This window comes from Triplophysa dalaica, chromosome 13 (genome assembly GCF_015846415.1).
Source record: "Triplophysa dalaica isolate WHDGS20190420 chromosome 13, ASM1584641v1, whole genome shotgun sequence".
Lineage (NCBI taxonomy): Eukaryota > Metazoa > Chordata > Actinopteri > Cypriniformes > Nemacheilidae > Triplophysa > Triplophysa dalaica.
In genome coordinates this window covers 4,620,324-4,644,328 of record NC_079554.1, presented here as the reverse complement: position 1 = coordinate 4,644,328, position 24,005 = coordinate 4,620,324, and the positions used below count along the sequence as shown (strand labels likewise).

The 24,005-nt window shown below is 37.2% G+C and overlaps 2 protein-coding genes and 1 long non-coding RNA gene across 4 annotated transcripts in view; 1 reads left to right on the top strand and 2 right to left on the bottom strand.

Annotated features, from left to right (window-relative positions):
- Window positions 1-11,612, bottom strand: part of dse (dermatan sulfate epimerase) — a 35,007-nt gene extending 23,395 nt beyond the window's left edge. The window contains exons 1-2 of the mRNA XM_056764447.1: window positions 11,413-11,612; window positions 6,514-6,968 (exon numbers count right to left, since the gene is read on the bottom strand). Coding sequence (XP_056620425.1) covers window positions 6,514-6,935 — 422 coding nt within the window. The 5' untranslated portion in view covers window positions 6,936-6,968; window positions 11,413-11,612. The remainder of the gene's footprint in view (window positions 1-6,513; window positions 6,969-11,412) is intronic.
- Window positions 11,613-12,184: 572 nt separating this feature from the next.
- Window positions 12,185-16,208, top strand: ndufaf4 (NADH:ubiquinone oxidoreductase complex assembly factor 4). Of its 2 annotated transcripts, none has more exons than XM_056764597.1 (3): window positions 12,185-12,369; window positions 12,468-12,553; window positions 15,714-16,208. In XM_056764597.1, exons 1-3 carry the CDS (start codon window positions 12,225-12,227, stop codon window positions 16,026-16,028), a joined length of 546 nt encoding a protein of 181 aa, XP_056620575.1. In that variant the 5' UTR covers window positions 12,185-12,224; the 3' UTR covers window positions 16,029-16,208. The 2 variants fall into 2 exon arrangements, with proteins under 2 accessions (XP_056620575.1, XP_056620574.1); XM_056764596.1 differs by having other exon boundaries at window positions 12,465-12,553.
- Window positions 16,209-21,249: 5,041 nt separating this feature from the next.
- Window positions 21,250-23,413, bottom strand: LOC130434875 (uncharacterized). The gene is made up of 3 exons (XR_008908730.1): window positions 23,221-23,413; window positions 21,619-21,683; window positions 21,250-21,304 (listed from the first exon to the last, which is right to left on the bottom strand). It is a non-coding gene; the product is annotated as an uncharacterized LOC130434875 (long non-coding RNA).
- Between the last annotated feature and the right edge of the window lie 592 nt (window positions 23,414-24,005).

Sequence of the window (24,005 nt, the reverse complement as noted above, 5' to 3'; positions counted from 1 at the left end):
ACTTTTCAGAATGTTGCACGTGCACGATCATGTGACAAGAACCAACTAATCAGCTTCAACTTTTGTGCGAAGATGGAGACAAAGTTGATCACATCATAAATAAATCTAGTGGCAGAATTATTGCAAGGTATTTTTAAAGCATTTAATCCAAATATCCTTTGTTGTAACCTCTTCGTCATCAAGGCTGTCGCGTATCTGTTCCCTGCTATTCCGTCTGCTCACCACAAGAAACACCATATGCACAGAATAACTCTCACTCAACAGACTATCACACCACACCCCAGACTTCATTTCCCAAAACCCATTGCACTGAATACACCGACAGCTACTACCCATTACACGTATGCTATATAACCTCACACTTCCAGTTCCTAAGAGATGAGTCTTGTATGTATTTATCACAGTAGTATTTTTTAGCATCTTTAAGAAGCCCATCTAGTCAATGTCATAGTCTTGCCTACTTTGTCATGCCTTGGATTTCTGGCCTGGATTTCTCTTCTTGCCTTAACCCTGTTTGCCCTGGACTATTGCCTGTTTTATTGGATTACCCTTTCGTTTTGCCTCTTCGGGATTATGTTCGCCATTGCCTGATTTCACCTGCTCTGGATACTCTCTTGCCTTACCTATATTGACGTGTTTACAGCTCTCTGACCTTCACATGTATATTCACTTTGTTTCTCGCGACCGGTCTTCTCGCGACCGGTCTTCGAGATTTCTACGAGAAATCGCTTTGCCGCCCTCTGCGAGACGAAATCCAACGCTGTGGTCATCGGAGACTCAATCGTCCGGAACGTACGCGCCTCCTTCAATGAAGGTAAGGTGCGCACTCACTGTTTTCCTGGCGCCCGTGTTCTAGATGTGTCTGCGCAGGTAACTGCGATTCTGAAGGAGGATGCAAGAGTAGGAGCCGTAGTTCTGCACGCGGGGGTGAATGATGTGAGAATGCGGCAGTCGGAGATCCTGAAGAGGGACTTCAGGAGTCTGGTCGATACTGTTCGCAACGCATCGCCGTCGGCGAGGATCATCGTATCAGGGCCGCTTCCAACTTACCGACGAGGGAACGAAAAGTTCAGTAGACTATTTATGCTTAATAATTGGTTAATGTCATGGTGTATTGAACAGAAGCTGCTCTTTGTAAATAATTTTGATCTGTTCTGGGAGCGACCTAGGCTTTTCCGCCCCGACGGGCTGCACCCCAGCAGCATTGGAGCGGAAATTCTGTCTGACAACATCTCAAAGACGCTACGCACCATTTGACTAGTAAGTACAAATTTTAACTACAGTCTGTGTTCTTCTCACCCAACTGTTAAGAATGTTACTGCTTTCAAATGCATAGAGACTGTGTCTGTCCCCCGAATAATACAACCAAATAATAATTTATTTAAAAGTCAGAGAAAAAATCTTATCATGATTAAACCAAAAGACAATATATTTAATGAGCAAAACCAACGCCTAAAGTTTGGGCTACTTAATATTAGATCAATAAATCCAAAAGCAGTTATTGTAAATGAAATGATCACAGACAACAGTTTTGATATACTTTGCCTCACTGAAACCTGGCTTAAGCCAAATGATTATTTTGGTCTAAATGAGTCTACTCCTCCAAGCTACGGTTATATTCATGAGCCACGTCCGGTTGGTCGAGGTGGTGGTGTCGCAACAATCTTTAGAGACTTTCTTACCGTTACTCGGAGAACAATGCATACATTTAAATCATTTGAAATGCTTGCGTTGAACATAACAGTTCCAAACAAAAGTAAAAAATCATTGGTCTCTCTTACATTGGTTACTGTGTATAGACCCCCTGGGCCTTACACTAATTTTCTGATAGAGTTCGCAGACTTCTTATCGGATCTATTGGTTAACGTCGATAAAGTACTGATTGTTGGAGATTTTAATATCCACGTAGACAGTGCTAACGATCCATTAGCTGTGGCGTTTAAAGAACTACTAGACTCTTGTGGTGTAACACAATACATCAATAGACCTACTCATCGCCTTAATCATACCCTAGACTTGATTATATCTCACGGAGCCGATCTAACCAATATCGATATTATACCTCAAAGCGACGATGTTTCCGATCACCATCTTATAATATGTACACTGCGCACTGCAGAAATCAGTTGTATATCTCGTTATCGACAAGGTAGAACAATCACCTCAACTACTAAAGATAGTTTCGTAAAGAACTTGCCAGATCTGACTTCTCTAATAACCTTTCCAACGAATATAAAATTGCTCGATGACATGACCAGCAACATGGGCACTATTTTCTCTAATACATTAGAAGCGGTCGCACCTATGAAGTCAAAAAGGATAAATGAAAAGAACATAGCACCATGGTATGATAACACCACTCGCGCCCTAAAAAGAGAAACGGGTAAACTGGAGCGAAAATGGAAACAAACCCAATTAGAGGTCTTTAAAATTGCATGGAAAGAGAGCGCAAGCTGTTACAAAAAGGCACTAAAAGCAGCAAAAGCCGAGCACTTCCGTAACCTCATAGAAAATAACAAAAACAATCCAAGGTTTTTATTTAGTACAATTGCTAAATTAACAAACAAACAGACTCCACCTGACCTGGGTATTCCGCCGCACCTTGGTAGCAATGAATTCATGAAATTTTTTACCGAGAAAATCGAAATAATACGAGACAACATAGCTAAAACCAAACCTCCAAGTTTGTCGGAAGAATTAGTTTCAACCGTCACCCAAAAAGAAAAGCTAGAGTGTTTTTCTCCTATAAATCAGGAAGATTTAATTAAAATTATTGCAACATCCAAACCGACGACATGCTTATTAGACCCCATTCCGACTACTTTATTAAAAGAGTAACTACCTGCTGTAATTGAGCCCATTTGTAACATAATCAACTCGTCTATTTATCTAGGACATGTCCCAGGACCCTTTAAACTGGCTGTAATTAAGCCTCTTATCAAAAAAACAAATTTAGACCCAAATGAACTTGGAAGCTATAGACCGATTTCAAATCTCCCGTACTTGTCTAAAATACTAGAAAAAGTAGTGTCAACTCAACTGTGTACCTTCCTACAAAATAATGACATGCACGAAAAGTTTCAATCTGGCTTTAGACCGCATCACAGCACTGAAACTGCGCTCGTTAGAATTACAAATGACCTTCTTATTGCTTCAGATAAAGGAAACATCTCACTCTTAGTCCTGCTTGACCTTAGTGCTGCTTTCGATACTGTAGACCATAAAATACTACTAGATCGTTTACACCATTATATCGGTATTCAGGGACAGGCACTGCAATGGTTCAGATCTTACTTAACAGACCGATATCAATACGTCCATTTAAATGGGAAATCGTCAAATCTTACGCAAGTCAATTATGGATTACCTCAGGGATCGGTTTTAGGACCCTTGCTTTTCTCCATATACATGCTGCCCCTCGGCAACATTATTAGAAAACATGGAATTAGCTTCCACTGTTATGCAGATGATACTCAGCTATATATCTCATCAAGACCAGATGATTCCTTTAAGCTATCCAAACTGGCAGAGTGCATCGAGGACATAAAACATTGGATGACTAGTAATTTCCTCCTTTTAAACTCTAGCAAAACAGAAATATTACTTATAGCACCAAAATTAAGTAAACCGAATATCTCCGATTACAGCCTGCAAATTGAAAGCTGCACTGTTACTCCAACAAATACAGTTAAAGACCTAGGCGTTATATTAGACGGCAACCTGTCATTTAAAAATCACATCTCAAATATCACAAAAACAGCCTTCTTCCACCTTAGAAATGTTGCCAAATTACGAAATAGTTTATGTGTTGCAGACGCAGAAAAGCTTATTCATGCATTTGTGACCTCACGGCTTGACTATTGTAATGCTCTACTTAGTGGTTGTCCTGTATCATCGATAAACAAACTACAGTTAGTTCAGAATGCAGCTGCCAGAGTTCTTACTAGGTCAAGAAAATACGATCACATAACCCCAGTTTTATCATCGCTTCACTGGCTACCCATTAAGTATCGCATTGATTTTAAAATTATTTTAATTACTTACAAAGCCCTGAACGGTTTAGCACCTACTTACTTAACCGAGCTTTTATCACGTTACAACCCATCACGCTCGCTGAGATCTCAAAACTTAGGACTTTTGGCAATACCTAGAATAACAAAATCCACCAAAGCTGGACGAGCTTTCTCATACGTAGCACCTAAACTCTGGAATAGCCTTCCTGATACTATTCGAGGGTCAGACACACTCTCCCAATTTAAATCTAGATTAAAGACACATCTTTTCAGCCAAGCTTTCACTTAATGCATAGTTAATGAACAGCAGCTACGCTAATTATTCTCTTTATTCTCTTTCCGCCTCTGCCTCGGGATGCCCATCCCGAGGTAGGAAGAAGTTCCACCATGTCCAGACGACCGACAGATGCCCATCCCCATGCCCATCCCGAGGTAGGAAGAAGTTCCACCATGTCCAGACGACCGACAGATGCCCATCCCCAATTTGAGATTACACCAGATACAGCTGCAGACTGACTGACCATCCCAGCTCCATCTAAGGCAATTCCACCAGCTGCCAAGAGAAATATGACCATCGGACCATCCCAGCTCAGACCACTACATCCCCAACCAAGAGCAAAGACGGACTATTTGTCTTATTAATGCTGAAGTTACAATATTTGGTATTAAATGCTAAACTAAAATCACATGTCACCAGTCTGAGTGCAGCTATGACACGTCAGAGGGGATCTGGCCCTCCCGGTTGAGCCTGGTTTCTCCCAAGGTTTTTTTCTCCATTAATCAATCATTGGAGTTTGGGTTCCTCGCCACAGCAGGGCAGTGTTGGCCTGCTCACCGGGAGACTGCATTCATTCATTCATTTATTTATTTATTTAGAAATTAGATGTTATTTATTAGAATGAACTTACTCGTTGTATAAATACCATGCACTGTGCTGTGTTTTAACTTTTCTGTTTTTCCTGTTTGCCCCTGTAAAGCTGCTTTGAAACAATACACATTGTGAAAAGCGCTATATAAATAAACTTGAATTGAATTGAATTGAATTTCTGAATAAAGCCCTGCATAATATGGATCCGAACGTCTCCATCTTAGGTATCCCCTAACAACAGCATGCATGGCGCTTGGTTGCTTAGCAATGGCAGAGCACTTGAATGAGGCATCTAGTTATATATTTATACATATATAATGAGGGTATTTAAGCTTTCTGGGTGCTTTGGAAAAAAATTGAAAATGGCACGGATAGCAATTTCCACACGTTGTTTGACACGAAACTGAACTATGTTCTAACTATGTTCTAACTGTTCAATAAAGAACAAAAAATTGTGTACCTTTAATGGGGTAGTTCACCTTCAATATGAAATTTCTGTCATCATTTACTCATCATTTAAAGAAAATATTTTGAAGAATCTTGTTAACAGGCCCCCATTCACTAGCCCTGTAATAACAAACTCTGCTACTTCACTTTGCTTCGTAGACAGAGTCTGGAAGGGCATAATTGACCAGCATTAACTTTCTCGTTTCGGGGGGGGGGGGCGCTTGTCTGAAGTTTAAAATCATTGGTGTACCCGTAAGCCGATCACATAACGTTTGGTTATGACGTATGTTTTGCACCGGCTCAGCCGCCTCAAACTTCTTCTGAGAACACAGGTATGCGGCGAAAACAAAACCATCAATACCAGAGTGAAGATGGCTGTATATGACTTTTGCAGATTCTGTGAAGTAAATCTACACATCCACGGTACAATTAGTGCATCTAAACTAATATTTGACAGTAGAGACAAACAAGAAAATATTTGCAGCCAACTATCAAAGTTAGGATTAGTTCTGTTAAACACAGCTCTTTGTTAATTTCGAGTCTGTCAGAAATGCTGCAATTTAATTGCAAGATTACAGCATGACATGGCAATATTCAAGGACTGGAAAAGAAAGGAGACACTGACCTGTCAAAAGGGTGCCAGCTCGAGCTTGACGGATAAAAGGGACCAATATCTTAAACTCCAAGGAGCATATAAAACCTGAGGAAATCACAACCATTCAAAATGTGAACCGAACACTCTTCTTTTTCGGGCTTTAGTTAGCAAATGCCGGTAATATTCTCCACAACAGAGTGAATAGCATCCCGTGTCTCCCTGTCCGCTGTCGTTTTAGATTTCCCTGACCAAAACTACATCCTTAAATTTGACGCTTAGGGTCTACATCACGGCTTGCACGGTCAGCCTGCCCTCTGTTCTGGTTTGCTACATCAGACTGATTACAGAAGCGAACTGAATTTGAGCGGAAGTACAAAGTCTGGCATAGTTATAATAGAAGTGAATGGGCTGTTCTGTTAACAACATTTTTCAAACTATATTATTTTGTGTTCTGCTGAAAAAAGAAAGTCATACAGGTTTAAAATGACAAGAGGTGTGTAAATGATGACAACATTTTCATTTTGAAGGTTAACTATTCCTTTAAAGGTTAAGTAGCAAAAAAAAAAATTAGCGATTAGCAATTATCATACCAGTTAGGTTGTGCAGCCATTCGTTCCATGTATTCCTTGGCTATGTCCAGTGCACCAGAACGGTGTGGATACAGTAGGCAAAACATTGAAAGCAGGCCTAAATTGTTCCCATACACTTCGTTCCAACGAGCACTGAACTCTTCAGGGTGCCAGGGAGGCAGATATTCCTCTGGTCGCTCCATGATGGCCTCTCCGGCCTCCCGAATTTGTTGGGCCAAAGCCTTGTGTGTTCCCATTGCTGCTCCCTGCAGAACTTCAACCTCTGTTTGGCCAAAGTACAGCATGGGATGAGTTCCTTCATAGTTCCCTCCCAGGAATGTAATGCCTCCACTGGAGTCAATGTTAGCCAGCACTGGGATAAGCAGCACCCATAGTGTACTTATGAAGAACACTGTTGGTGCCCCACGCGTGTAAGTTCTCATTCTGACATCAGAGAACACATCACCGGGTTATGCCTTAGAGAGAGAGAAAGAGAGAGAGAGAGAGAGAGAGAGAGAGAAAGGAGGGGGGGAATCACACAAAAGCTCTGAATGCCTGAAATAATGAAAACCAGCTGTGTAGTTATTCTCCCTGTTTTTCTGTGCATTTATTGAATGAAAGTTCAGCATGCCACTTTGCTTCACAAGGGTCACAGGAAAGGCCTTATGCCTGAATGCTCCCTGTGTAAGACAAGACTGGCTTGTTTTTCAAAACTTCAGCAGGTCAACATTTCTGTATAATAAATATAATAGTAACAATAAGGTAAAATAAGGTTTGATTGATTACAAATAGTTAATGCATTGGCTCACACTAAACTATATAATTAAATATTTACAGCGTTTAATATTTATGTTTGTGATTTTTTTATTTGTTTTCTCTGCTTACAGTGAGAGAGTAGTATCTTGACCACCTCTTTTACGCTTTCAAACGACACAGTTTTTTTTAAATAATAATATATTGGTAAATGCTGAAAAATAACATTATCTAAGATTATGCTGTGCAAGTTTATTCTTTGTTAGTCGTTCCAAGGAATTCCTGAAATTCCTCCTGCAACAGACTAACTAACGCTTTCTCAGCCAAATAGAAAATGAACTGGTCCAGTTTAGGATGTCTAGACACATCTCCAGTGAAGCCTGTTATGTCGATTTCTGCTACCTTGTCAGATACTGCTACCTACCCTACAAAACATATTCGACCAACCCCACCCTCACCCCAAACCCTAGAACTTTGAAGAGGAACAATGCGGGTATAGGAAATGCTGGCAGCATAAATTATCAAAAAAACGGTAAGCCTACTTTAAAACACACACAATAGTGAAGTGCTGCACTCTTAAAAATAAAGGTGCTTAAAAGGTTCTTCATCTTCACAGCAATGCCATAGAGGAACCATTTTTAGTTCCTCAAAGAACCATTCAGTAAATGGTTCTTTAAAAAAAATATCGCTTTTATACTTTTTTAACCTGAAGAACCTTTTTTCGCACCAAACCACCTTTTGTGAAGCAGAACGGTTCTTTTTGGAACCATTTAGACAAAAAAAGGTTATTACAGGGCATTGTGAAGAACCTTTATTTTTATGAACCAAAAATGGTTCTTCTATGGCATCGCATTGAGGAACCTTTGAAGAACCTTCATTTTTAAGAGGGCAAGCCACTGTTAAACCTTGCCGTAAATTACAGGGTAAATAACTTTAAAATAGGCAGTGTTTAGCAGTAACATTGGGAAACAGTGTTTTACTGAAACATAAGATTCATTTCTGTAGCGAAAATAATATATTACAGTTAATTACTATATAAACACATTACAGATAACAGCTGTAAAATTCAGCTGTAAAATACAGCCTTTTTTACTATACTGCACTGACTGCTCAATTCTTAACTCAAAGGTGTTGCCCCTTTGAGGGCAACCAGGTGTGTGTGATCTCTGAGTTTTTGTTCTTTTGCTTGTGCTGTGTTAATTATCTTACTGACTGGATTTTCATGGTTTAAAACTTTAAATGGAATCCCCAACAATGAGTGAGTAAACATTTCAAATATTTAGAAGTTTTTTTTAAATATACTGCAAACGTAGGTAAAGTTAATAATTTCTTATTATGTGCTACGTATCTTTTGGTTCCAAAAAGCTACCTGTTAGCTAGCTTTTAGCATCTCACAACTTTCAGTATCCCATAGTGTTGAACTTTTTTGTTATTAGCAGCTGACCCCAACCGCTTGTTTCTTTATTTTTCCTGTTTATTTTTTATCGTGTAGTCACATTACCCAGAATGTAAGGTGCAAACTGTGCGATTTGCCTTTCCACCAACTAGGCCTTGTTTATACACATGTTGAAAAACACCAACACAGAGCGAATTTTGCCTGTGGCAGGCAGCAGTGCCCTTGTATGTTTAAGAAATTCTCCTCATTAAGGTCACATGCACAGAAACCACAGGCAGTCACAAACACAGGACACACATAGGCTTTCACAGGCTGTTTCCACTGTCAGCTTCCAGTGTGTGAATTTGTGGCTAGTCATTTTTCAGAGCTGTGCATACACCTGCGGATTCATTTTAGAGATGGTAGAAAAGTTGGTTGCCCCGTTGAAGATTGCTTGAAATATTTCAGAGTGAGAACATCTTTCATCACTCATTTATCCCGAAAGCATAAGCAGTCATGTCCAAAGCAGCAGTTTTATCTCCTCAAACAGTATGATACAGCAGCAACAGACAGACAAGTTAAAACTTCAGATCAGTCGCTTAATGTTGAGCACCAAGAGTCAGCCAGTGCCACACTAGAGCTCATTCAAAGGTAAGTGATAAATGAGATATTATATGCACAGTAATGATTTTAATTATATTCTATCATGTCTGTATTTGTTGTTGTTAGTGTTGCTCATGATTCTGTGTTTGATTTGTTACTAACTGATAAAAATCATTTGATTTTCAGATTCTTTGTGAGGATTAATCCTGAGGGGACAAAATGTGCTGCAAAAGCTGGAACTAGCCGCAAAACTGGCTCATCTGTTACAAGAAAGGTTCAAATCAGGAATCCACATGTTCATACATTTTTGCAGCGGCTCACCGAATTTGAGTGGAAAACATGTATTTAAGTAAGTGCAAGCAATATTTATTAATACAATTATTGTAACGCAAAATTAGGTAATTCAATTTGTGCTGAGTTACTACCAGTTTGGAACAACATGCTAAACCAAATCTACAAATCATTGTATTGTTTTTGTTTTGATTATATATGTTTTTTTAATAGTTTTTATTTCATTTAAAGATTTGCCTATTTTCTATATATAATACAATGACAAAATTTCTGCTGTTTATTTATATATTTGTTTTTTGTTAAAGAAAATAGAATGTATTTAGTTAACATTTTGACTGATCTTTGCCATACATTTCTATATACACACCCATATCTACAATACAGTATTATTATTTTCTATATTTTCCTTTTATTTTATTTATACTTATTTATACTTAGCTATACACTAGAAGTGGATTTTTTTATTTCAGAAAAATATTCAGTTTTGTTGAATTATGTGATTTGTTTAATTGTCGTATGTAATTATGGATTTTCTTGTGTTTTGTATGCATGTTTTGCTTAAGTAATAAATTACGTTTGTTGAAACCTCTTGAATTTCTTTGTCTTTTTAGAAGATAATACCATTAAATAAAATTGCAGCATTTTTGATGGAGCAGAATGACTACAATATTAAATACACAGAATGCATATGTAGTAGTCTACTGTGATTGTGATGCATTACAGTAAATAACTATCACTACTCTTGCCAGTTATTTGCTGTTAATCTTGATTTACAGTAAAATGCTGGCAACACTGTTGCCAGTTAGTCACCGTAAAGTCTCAGTTACAGTAAAATGCTGGCAACACTGTTGCCAGTTAGTCACCGTAAAGTCTCAGTTACAGTAAAATGCTGGCAACACTGTTGCCAGCTACTTACTGTGGAATATACATTACAGTAAGTAGCTCGCAACAGTGTTGCCAGTATTTGACTGTAGAAATGCCTGGAAAGGTCTAACAGTGCACCACAGTGGCCCATGACCCCTTCAACCTCTGCATTCCAGCTGTAAATTAAAAAACCACATGGTATTGAATCACTGGTTTCAAAGAGATTAATCACTCAAAGGCAGAGTTCTGCTCACTAAAGCAGAAGGAATTTCTCGATTATCATATGCTGCTTGATCTATTTCTGTTGACAAACACACATGTAAACTAATTGACAGCATGTTGAAATTTTTTTGTGGAAAAACTAAATTTAATACATTAAGAAACCAGTAATACTGAATTGATATGACAAAGGTGTTCTGAATTGTATTGACTTTAGCTCTCTAAACAGTAACTTTAAAATTAAGTGGCTGAGAAAATATCTTCAAAATCCTTTTTCCAAAAGGGTTTTATAATTTTGGAAAAATGTGGAGGCTTTCGTTGTTGATGATATTTTAAAACCTTTTTCCTTATCTTATAAACCTTTTATATCCTTCAACATCTTAACTATAAAAAATGACATTAAAAGGAAGGAAAACAAACATTTAAATGGTTGATTTCAAGCTAAAACACAACTAAAGCCAAAATTAAAAAAGTATTTTCAAATTAACACTAGACTTAAAACACCCTAACAAAAATCCACTACAGGAATCTTAAAGGATTTCATGTGCAGGAATCCTTTTAGACAGCACGAAAAACTTACAGGACAAGGTACATTCCTGCATAAATCCCCTAGGATTCGCACAGGAAAATTAACAGCATTAAGCTTCGGGATTCCTGTACAATTTTTGTAAGAACGAAAGTAGAATATTATAATAGATACATGGGCTAATTATTTGTGGTTTGACATGGGTAACAATATTTCCTTAGGTACTCTCCGAAAAGCTTAAAACACTTAAAATATATCTAGCAGAGGCAGTTCTGTCAGTCCCTTTTACCTTTTAAGTCCGCTTGCGTCTTCGCCTTGCAAAAACAAGCAGAAATCATCGATTGCTTGCTTCCTGAGTAGCATCCATGGAGTTTTCGAGTTTTTTTTTTCTTCAATAGATGTGTGTAGCCTATAACTTCCAGCTGCGCAGGAAGAAAGTAACTAGACTAACGAGACGTCACATCTGCTGGAGGACGTGCGTGGAGCGGAAGGCGTTTTTTTCCCTTCGTAAACCATGATGACTACGGGTAAAAATCAGCTGTGGCTGGCACCGCTGTCAAATCACTATCCAATTTGGCGTGTTATGTTTGTTATGTTGTGCAAACTTTTAAGTCTGCTTGTTTAGAAAAGTCATAGCTCTCCTTCTTGCAAGCACCACTGCAAGAGAACAATAATGCTGTACAAACACCACTAAAGATAAGAAAAAGATAAAAACAGCACAAATATAAAAGGGTTGTAAGCATCCTTCTTGCCTGGCACTTATATTAATCTAAGAAAACAGGTACAACCACAACAGGGGTTCATTACTATGTGCTTGGGAGAGAATAATTAAATAATTGTGTACATTTTCACCTTTTAACAATCTACAGCGTAATTTACGTTTAAATCTACTCAAATATACTGTTGGATAGATAAGAATTATTTTTCTGCAATGATGTAACGTTATGGCCCTACGTACTTGACTTCATTTGTGCTTTTATCCTTTTGTATGCGCTTCACATTCCCGTCCATTCGGTGGCGGTATTGCGCAATGAGCTGGTTCACCAACCACAACAAAAAAACCTTAAAGAAGATGTTGCGCGTCCTCTGCGTGCGTAATGTATGTCAACCATGGGTGCAAGAATAACACGAGTGATTACGAACTTTAATTTAGAGAATCGCGTTCACAGAGAAATGAGTAAATTAAAACCTCGAGCAGCACCAAGACATCCAACATCACACAGTCTTCCCCAGCATAATACTGCAGGTGACACACAGTGTTAAAGCATGCTAAAACATATGGCTGTGTTAATAACCATGTTTCTACACAATGTTAACCTGAACATTTTGTTTATGTGTCAGCAGGTTGCATGCCAGAAGAGATTAACCAGAGGAATGATCCACTGCTGTCCATGTTGAAGGATGTTTATGTGGAGTCTAAAGATCCTCAGGTTAGAAGCTAAGATCCCCATAAAGATATGGATGGAGACATAGATACATTTGTCCCCCAAAACAAGCCGTAATATAGGGATGGTGGTACAGTTAAAAAGCAGATACTAAACATTTTGAAGACAATCACAACAAAGGTTGATAGCACAACCAATCTCTTGTCACCTCAAGCAGCATTCACCAATTTTATTTAAAAAAGTATACACTACATTTTCACTTTCACATTTTCTATCCAACTCATGCTTATGAATGGAGCAAAAACACCTTTTAAATGATTATTGTGCAAATGCAAACATATCAAGTATTGTAAAAAAAAAGGGGGAATTTGACTCTGATTTGTTGCTGGGTTTCAGCCTTCCAGCAGTGCACATTTATACATTCAGCCACAACTGTACACTGTAGTGTTGTATCGATTAAGATATAAAATAATACAAATATGATTACAGTTGTACAGCATGATTCTGTTTATTGAACCATGCATGCAAACAGAACATTGTGCAAACAATACAATGACACAATAATAATTATGCCATTATGCCAAAAAAAACAATACAGACAATGACACTGTACAATATAAGAATTCAAAACCTAAACTAAAACGATTAACCTAATGACTGGACAACATTGAATGTTTATGCAGAGCATACAGATCAGTAGGGCTATAACAAGATATCATGCTACAAAATCTCGCAAGATTAAAACGTGATGGTTATTTATCATTTTGATCTGATTCTTATTATATGAATTTGATTTAATATTGATTAGTTATCAATATTTCATAAAAAAAATGTTAGATATGCAGACTAGGGCTGGGGGTGATATATCGCAATCCACACTAATTATACCTGTCTAGAATCTTTTCTGTATCTGAAAGACTTTGATTCTTGGTTTTATGCACAGCTCTGCCATGAACTATGATTATTTGATCAGTAGGAAGTACTGCTCGATCTAAAATCATAACAAGATTGAATTGTTTTATAACATGCATTTGAAAACGCAACACTAGTCAAACATCATCATTATAAATATACTTTATTACCGCCCGGTACAGCCTCACCTCTGCAAGCATTTTTGAATCTCATGGCTGGCTCTGGTGTCTTTGTATCGGTTAAACATGAGATTTAATTCATTTTGGTATATCTAACAGGCAATCTTTAGTCTTATAAATCTCTTTTTTGCCACTGGGCAAATCGTTTTGACTGATGGCAAAAGTTTCACTTTTCAATTTTTTATTTAAAGTTGTTTTCAGGTGCCATTCCTATTGGAGTAACTTATTTGGACTAAATTATTTGCTTGTTATATTCCCTATTGTACAAACTTCTTACACTATATAATAAAGCACTCTGTTTTGCATCATATTTAATTTTATTCTAAACAAAATCAGAGCAGTCATGTTGCCATTATTTTATATTTTTGAAATAAAAAACAACAGGAAGCACTGTTGTGTTTTCTCATATTATTTAATTTAACTTAATTTAAACCTAAAGCTACATTCAAATAAATGGGCTTTTAAGTGTAATAGGATTGCATGTATTTGACGGAATTACGCATCAGCAAAGGCTGTTCCATTTCTAATATAACCGGACCGTCTTTGCGAGTTCAAACTCCCAAGTCTGAACTTGCCTAGTCCGATCTAACAAGGACACAAGTCCGTTCTTTGCATTCTTGGAATGGAGAAAATTGGCCTACGTGTGTAAATCATACTTTTTCTGTTGGCCTGCAGCGCTTTTTTGGAGTTTCTTTGTGGAGTTCTACTTTGGCTTTTGGATGTGGCGGCATTTAACTGTAATTCATTGCGAAACTGAGCATAAAACTTACACAAAATATCTTATGCAGACACAGAATTCATATTTAAAGATGAAACCCTCCAAATTAGCTATATTACTGAACATTTAACAATAACAATAAGCTAACGCAAATGTACTTACAGTTGAAAGAAAAAGTATGTGAACCCTTTGGGCTTACTTGGATTTCTTCATAAATTGGTCATAAAATGTGTTCTGATCTTCATCTAAGTCACAACAATAGAGAAACACAGTCTGCTTAAACTAATACCGCACAAACATTATACGTTTTCATGTTTTTATTGAACACAACATGTAAACATTCATAGTGCAGGATTGGCTAGTTTTCAAAAATTATAGCACTTTATCCTGACCTTTCAAATTATCCTGTTTTTTGAAGTAAATTGAAAACAGCGACATCTTCAGGACGAGAAGGGAATTACAGATAATATTCATGTCCTAAAAAGCATGCACATAAAGGATCAATATCATTAATTGAGAGTGGATTAGAATCGGAGAATGAATATTTTTTTACACAGCCCAAGAAACAATATTAAAGATATCCGGATATTTTTAAATCATATTATAATTTATTAAAATAGATGAAAATTTACATTCATAACAAGCTGATTTCAAAATGCAGATTTTTTTTATTGCATTCTGTGACTATTATTTATTTATTTCGTCATTGAGGATTTCTTAAAAATCGTTAAAAAATCTTTTCACATTCTTTTGAACACAGTCCCTTGTCTCATCCAGTCTAAATTGTCTAGTGGTGTAAGTGTCTTGTCACTTCTCCTGATCTGTAGGGGTGTGACATAACACCGCATTTATTTGCTTAATAGATAAATGTATGAAATCAAAACTATATTGCGCAAGAATTTACTATAACAATAAAGTCGTGTGAGTTTGCATGTTCTCCCCGTGCCTCGGGGGTTTCCTCCGGGTACTCCGGTTTCCTCCCCTGGTCCAAAGACATGCATGGTAGGTTGATTGGCATCTCTGGAAAAAATTGTCCGTAGGGTGTGAGTGCGTGACTGAATGAGTGAGTGTGTGTGCCCTGCGATGGGTTGGCACTCCATCCAGGGTGTATCCTGCCTTGATGCCCGATGACTCCTGAGATAGGCGCAGGCTCACCGTGAGCCGAGGTAGTTTGGATAAGCGGTAGAAAATGGAATGGAATAAAGTCATGTTGATTATATCTTTCTGTGTGACACCTCTTCGCAAACGTTTAAATTGTTTATGTTTTCTTGCCTCTTTCATACTGAATGGGTGAACGGAGCGCACCCTTTGCGCTTTTACAACCACAGTGTTTGCAGCTGGCACAGCACCGCTGCCTGTCCCAATAATAAAAACTGACTGTTTTTATACTTTTTAGGATGAAGAAGTTTCCAAAGTTAATAAGGCAGAGCAGGAGACGGACCGCAGGCTGCTGAAGTTCAGTCTACCTGGTGACCCTTATGGTATCTGTGATGTCACTGATGTTCCAAAAGGCAAGCTGACTCTAGTTGAAGCTTTAACTGTTCTGAACAATCACAAACAAATGCCTAAAATATGGACTACAGAGAAGATGGCACAGGAATACTCTCTGGACCCGAATGATGCCAAAGCCCTGGTGGATTTCTTTATTCCCTTCGATGTCAAAATCATCCAAGTAGAGTCAGCAAAAAATAAGCAAATTAATGATTCTTAGAAATTGCTAGATGCTACAATACATTTGTCTTGACATACTAATTGCATCATTCAATAGTTGGTCTTTGTACAGAATATTAGAAATATAGACCTCCCCCAATATTTTGGGCAGTAATTTTTCTCTGTACCATATAGTTACAGAAATATAATAAAAAAGTACACATCGGTTGTTATTCATTTTCACTTTGGTTGAAAATTCATTTTTTGAATACATTTTCATGCATAGTTTGAAAGAACAAAGGTGTACTCTATAAGGACACAAGTGACTGTTGGTAATTAATAAATAAAAACTGAGATAAGGTTCTGAACATCTTCATACAAGTCTATTAAAAATTAGTAAATTCATAAAAATGCTGGGTTATATTCAACTAAATTGTGTATACTCATTGATTTTAGTTTTTTAATAATTTCATCCGAATTCTTTTAAATATATGCTCTGTACTTGGACAATAGTAATTCATCTGATTTCACTTGCTATATGTTTTTAATGCATTACAAATGCATGCTTAATGAATTATAATGTAGAAATAATGCCTTATAATATATTTTATAATAAATCTCATAACACCTTATATAATCTCATAAATAAACATAGCAATTTATTATATACTGTATGGCCCTATGAAACAGTATTGAAACTTCTGTCATCTGGCAAATGTTTAAGTATGTTTAATATATCACTGAACAGGTAGTAAAATTTAAATTGGTCTAGGAATAATGTATGTAATTTTGCTGGGGTTTAAATATTTGACGTGATTTTTTGCGTGACTCTGGTTCTTTAACGGACCATTTGTGGTTCTTCACATTGCCATTCGTCAGAACCCTTATGGGAAACTCCAGCCACTATTTTACAAAGGCTGCATCCAAAAATACCCCCACTGGGGGTCTTGGCCACTTGAGAGCGTGCATGCGACAGGAAGGAAGAGAGCAAGTCTATCTTATGTCTTAAAATTGACAAAGGCATTGTGCTTAACGCACACTCAACCAACAGAAGTTTGAATACCGCTTCTGAGCAGTATTTAAGCTAAGCGTATCCCGTCATGTTATGGATATGAATCATGAGACTTTTGGCTAACATGTGTTTTTCTTTTGTTCTTGTTTTTTGATACAATACAAATAAAGGGCTATAAAAATAAATCTTACTGGACTATATTATTACATATAATTTTTTAGTAAAACGTAGTGTTACATATTTTATTGGTGAAAACTCCAGTTATATATTTTGTAAAACAGTTTTATCTCATAATTAGAAACACCACATTAATTAACGTTATATGTTTGCACTTGCTAATTGTGTCCCATCGGGTTAGAAATACTTAATGCCTACTTCGGATCTTCATGCACACTAGAACACTAGGGCCCAAAACAGGAAATACATCATGAAAGTAGTCAAGTGCAAAGACCGCAGGTGGGGGTATTTGGATGAAGCCTAGGGCCGGCTCTCTGAAGAACCCTCAAGGCTTCATGAGGAACCCTTTTATTTAAATGGCCTGGAACCACCTTGGGTGCTTCAAAGCACCTTTTTAATGTTTATTCTAATTTTTTGTTTACCCCTGTAGAGTATTGTTCTGCTTAATTGCCATTCCCAATAAAAAGCAGAAATGCATATACCAAATACAAAGCAAACAGTTTATTGATAAGCAACAACAATTTACATTGAATAAATATTCACTGAAGACTCAAGAAAGCTGAAGATAACTTGATGCTCTGCTTTTGAAAGTCCACCAAAAAGGTAGTCTCTCATAGCAAGGCCTATACCCATGGAAATATTGTAATATGCCATCAAGCAAATCCTTCCTAGCATGAAAAACACAAAGTACAATTCACACAATGGGTTTCCTGCTATCACCAGGGGCCTTGACCATGAATGTTGCTGAACAAATTCAGGGTTACAGGATTAGTTTTGGTTGACAAAACCAAACCAATGTGATCAAGCTTTGTTGGTACCATGAAGCAGCTCATGGAGTTTCTTTGTCAACACAAGCTTTCATCTTGAAGCTTAGAATAGTTTGCGCGCGCGTGCAAATGAATGAGTGACGTCTGCATCGCAAAACCAATCGCGTTCAACATGGATAGAGGGAGTTCCGTTTGTTTCTTAGGAAATTATGCAGTATATAAGTAATACAAAAATGTATTTCACTGTTTCTGCGGTCTACACAAGAGAGAAGTGTTTCACAAACACTGCTGATTGAGGTAATACTCAAGTTAAACGACTATAGTACACACATTTATTGTAGTATATTATAGTAAGGTAAATATTACAGAAATGTAATATGATGTATGTGTATAATGTATGTTTGTGCCCCCACAGTGGATGAAAATATCCTGCCTTATATAAGATATCATTTAGTTGACCATTATTAATGAGGATGAAGCACATGATGAAGAGAAACTTTCGATGTGTTCCGACAAAGTTACAGAGATAAATGTACATTAGGCTTCTATTCAATATGGCACACGTGTGAATGTGAGGATTCAATTTTACGTTACAGTTGTCTCTGTTATTTTAGGAATTTTCACAACCTTCCCCTAGAAACTGAAGTGTCTACCTCCATAGGTTACAGAAAAAATGAGAACAAAACACTAGAGAAGCTGATTCTAAATAAAGACAGCTAAATAAAAAAATCCTTGTATGTGAACAGTCAGTTGAAGTGTACATTTAAAAATCTGATGGTCATCTCAATCCTTTTTTTTTTACCAATTTGTCAGTTATGGTGACCCATACCCGAAATGTGACCTGTGCATTTAACCCATCCAGTGATTAGTGAGCACACACACAGCAAGTGGTGAACACATGTACACCCGGAGCAGTGGGCAGCTATCACTGCAGCGCCCGGGGAGCATGTAGGGGTTAGGTGCCTTGCTCAAGGGCACCGCAATCATTACCCGCCGGCCCTGAGGATCGAACCGGCAACCTTCACGAGTCCGACTCTCTAACCATTAGGCCACGATTGCCCCACGATTGATCCTTGACTGAGGACCATATTGAAGATATTCTGTGGTCAGGATAGCAAGAACCTGTGGCATACATAGGAACCCCTATCCCACCAACAGGCTATCAAACAGTCATATAAAACAAATAAGAGAAGATTGTATTGAAGTTTGAAATTGAGTTTTGGTCACATATTTAATTCATTAAAAGTGTTTTGTATGGTCCCCATTTACTTTACCTTCCTTAAAGCACTGAAACAACACAGATGCATTAGGGAATGTTGTAGGCATTAAAGTTATAAAAACTTCTTATACATTTTAAAATGTAGGCCTACTGTATGATACATTATTTAGGTGAATTCTAAGTGTACCTTGCTAAAAAAAACGATTTAAAAAGCAGTGTTAAAAGATTTGTGACGTCACCTGTCAATGTATGGTTTTGTATGTATCTTACTGTAGCTGTTTAATAGAAGGATTCTTTAGTTGACAAAGAAGATAAATGTCCCAGCACAGTGAAACTGAATGTGTTCCTAGATGTTCTGCACCACAGACAGTTATTAAAATATACATATTTGTATGTAGTAAAATAAAAGAATGGAATATAAATCGATTTCATTTCATGAGAGTGTAAGGCAAAGCCAGCAAATTTTTTCACTAAAATCAGATATTACCTATATAGTATCCATTATTTTTATAATATATTTAAACATTATTAAAAATAACTAGCCATTGTAACATGCACTGCGAGTTAGTTGCGTCACTTATAAGTAAATTTGTTCGCCATTATCGGTGTGAGATCTAGGTCATAACCTACCCCGGAGCAGGTTAGCCGTCTAGCGTAAATTACCATAGCGATGAACACCGATAAAGCGGAGTTTCTTTCATGGTACCTAAAACCCAGGGTTGGCGCAAACTAATCCTAAACATACCTGGCTAGCCACCTAAACCGGCTAAATGGTAATACGTGATGACATAACTGATATGTAAATTAGTGCTTGAACTAATCTGGCAACATTTAGCCACTTTTCGGGCAGGCTTTAGCTGCTTTTCATTGAAAATAGTTGGCAACACTGCTTCTCGCGTAAGGGCTTGTATTGCGCACAAAAAATATTACATTCTACTTTGAGTAGTTTTAATGATGGTAGGGATTATTCTTTTTTTACTCATCTATGTGTCTGGGGCGATCAACTGCGGTTTTTATATGGCTACTTGTATTCGGGCTGAAAATTAAGTGGCTTTCACTAGGAACAAAAACAGCGCCTTTAATGGGTGAAAATAGTTTTAAATGTCAATTTTACATTATTGTATGTAAATGTCTTTGCTGTATGCCTTACCATTTTATTGTGATATCAAGAAGTACAATTCAGATACACCAAATTCAAAACAATACCGATTTCTCTATGTGAGATATCACAGAGAAGGCATTCAATCACACTCCCTTTTCTTTAGAAAAATACTGGTAATGGACTGGACAGATAATGGACAAGGGAGATTACTGGTTTACCATGATAGATATGTTTTTGGGCAAGAGCCACTCAGTTATTCTAGTGCTGCGTGCTTTCAAGTGCCTATAGCCTCTCCCACCTGCGATGATGAACCAGGGCAGTCAAGTGCCTCTTCCTTGTCCACTGTTGGAGAGAATAAGCAAACCAACAAAATAAAGAGAAAAGCCTTATTGACTTTTTATAAAGAAGAGATTGCCAAGAATCTACAGAGGACAGCAGGCAAATAGCTGCTGAAGAAAGGGCCAATAGAATTTTACGTTATCTTGAATCGCTTAAGAAAAAAATCTGAGTTGGCTTGTTTTTTGTAATTTATGTAGGTTTTTTTGCTAGTGTTTACTTGAATTAATTGAGGAGTGTAACGTTTTTTTGAGGTTCGAATCACTAAAACTTGCATTAAAAGTTTTATTCATTTGAATAGTAACATTATCAAAATTATGTTCTGCGACAGATTAGCCATCTTTCAATTGTGTATCCTGTCTGTGGCTAGAGATGTTGGGATATGCACCGGCCAACAAACGGGTTGGAAGATATATGCATAAAATAATGTGTTGAACACATGTGATGGAGACAGCAGTCATATATGAGTTAGAATAACTACAAAGTATTCTACATTAATGTGCAGTAACAGAGTATAAAATGGATTAGATAAGATTATTGGTAAGATATTTTTCCCTGTTTATATGATCGTAGTCAGTATTTTGATACCTTAGTTATTTTAAAAAGGATAATCATGTTCAGTAGGGTACTGCTGTAGGGCAGACCATTGTGCAGCTTTGACAAAAAGCACTCCCATTCATGTTCTCCACAGCTGCTTCTTCCTCCTCAGGTTTCTGTTCCTTCACTGGCATGGTGCATGCGGCATGCAACAACAACATAAGGGTTAAATGAAATGTATATTTTGCGAAAAAGGGTTAGTGCAAATAATTGGTGATCAAAACACATTTGCTGAATAAATTTCTCCAAAAGGTCATGAAACTGCACTATAAGACGGCTTAACCTGACCTTGTTGCACAGCATCTGAAATATTATTATAGTCATTCTTAAATGCCTGAGCAAATTCGTCAAAGTATTTCTGTAATAATAATAATAATACAGCAGGAAGGTCCAAAGAGACATTTTTACACACACAGGCTAAAAAACATGTACAGGACACACCTGAAAGCGAGGAAGGTTATTCATAGATGGAGCACTAACAATCATATTAGTGGGGGAAACCTTCCCTACAGCAAAACACACAACAACAAGCACATTGTCAACAATATATAGACTAACAAAATGTTCTATAATTGAAAAATAAACATTTCTATTAAAATAATAAAATACTCTATTCAAAATTCATTCTGCTTCTGTACCATTTTTTCCACAATCAGATTAAGTATGTGCTTCCAGAACATCCAAATAGCACATAATAATATAATTATAGACGTATGTAAAGAAAAAAAATGTATATGAATATTCTCATGCTGCGCACATCATGTATGTAGACATTCATCATTTTCATCATGTCGATGTTGTTTACATTGGGGTCCGGGTTCGAAAATATTTACAACGGAAGTCAGATCGGACTCTGGTCTAAATTTATCATGATTCTGCCTAATCATGTATTGTTTATTCTCGGTCTGGTGGCAGAGTCATGGCAAAGCTACGATGGCGGGTGCGCACAATATTATGTTTCTTTTTTTATAAATTACGAAAAGACTAAACTGCTAAAGATAACGATTAAACTGCATTTAACTTATTGTAGTGTTATTGTAGACTTTTCTCAACAGGAACTTTTTCTCACCCTCGAACACTCTGCCTTGTCATGTAAAAGGTAAGACAATGGTTTGACTGGTAGCCACCAAGCTACTGTGTTCTTAATCCTGGTCCTCACGACTACCCTCTGCATATTGCGTCTCTTACCGCTTCATAGGTTTTTAAATGCGCCTTTAAAAGCCCTGCGAAGTGGACATAAAGGGTGTTGAAATGCACTAAATGTAACAACTAATGTTACTCAAATCTCATAATTGCGATTAAGTAACCCTTCAAACTTCCATAGTAAGTTTTGTCCGTATATGAAGACGCTACAAATTCGTGTTCTGAAGTTAAACTCATTTTCTCTCCATGTTCCTGTAGTTCAATTGGTAGAGCATTGCGCTAGCAACTCAAAAGTCATGGGTTCTATCAGGGAACATACATACTGATAAAAGACATGTACTGTATAGACAAAATGCACTGTAAGTCGCTTTTAATAAAGACGCCTGGCAAACGCATATATGTAATGTACTCTGGGGGCAAAGCCCCCTCCAACTACCTAGCAACTCCCCTAGGAGCCAAAGGTTCTTTAAGGGGCAATGCAACTGCTCCGTGTCTCTACAGATCAAATGAGATTATAAACATTATGGCCAATCAGAGACGTCTTAATGAGTCACCGGTCCAGTAGATTTTAAGTGCGCGATTTTCACTGAGATCATAAACAACGGTGTTATTTTGCTGGGCAGTAAATTTCAATGATTTAATCTGGAGTTTTTGTGAGATTAATCTAAAATCATTGACCGTTTTAGCGATAGGGAACATTCTTTGCACTATTTCTATAAACAGTTTTATGCAAATTAACAAATGCTGTGTCGCTTCTGTAGTATCAAGATGTTTTTGTTGATATTAGTACTATGTAGTATGTTAAAGTGCTTGCGGTACAAATTATTTAATCATTAATTATTTAATTATAAATTATTTAAAACTATAATCAGACGGGTTCTGCACTGTAAACGTACTCACAGTAAACGTGGCATATGTCCCTTGGCATATGTCCCTTGAGTCGTTCAAACAGCGAACACATTACCACGGAAATTTTTGATAAAACATCAGAAATACCCATCTCCATTATTAATGCGGGCCACTGTACACACTAACACTAAGTACTGTCGTCCTTCATCCAACATAAGCTTAAAAATACTTTGGTTGAAGGGACGACAATGCACTAACTTGCATGTACGACACTGACATATCACGCATTACTCAAAACAGATAACTTGTCAAAATAAAGGTCTCGCAAGAGTTATTTTCTCTTAAATAAAAAATATGTATATATATACCCATCACATATGTATAAACACATATTCCTAGACAGGCATGGGAACACAATCAACTTAACAGTTGAACTTAATATTAGACCAAATTTGTGCACGGATATGTAACAAAATTATTAAAGCATTTCTCACATGTATTTCAACCATTATTAAACAAATAAAGCCAGAGAGATGTCTGTTTTGCATGTTGTTGTTAGCTGTCCCTCCTTGATCTGCTGTCAGCAGTCATGTGTACTTAGTTTCTTTGGCATATTTTGACTCCCCCACTTCTGATTGCATTTACTGGGGATGCTGCCACACGATTGGTCAATATCTCTAAAGCCTGCCTCCATACGTAACCCTACCCATAGTTGGGGAAAAACAAAGATTATGGGACTTTCTAAAAAGCCAATGAAGCTCAATTCAGTCACACTAAACAGATGTCCAAATGCAACTTCCCTTTCCAGTGAAATAAGCTCAAATACACTGAAATCT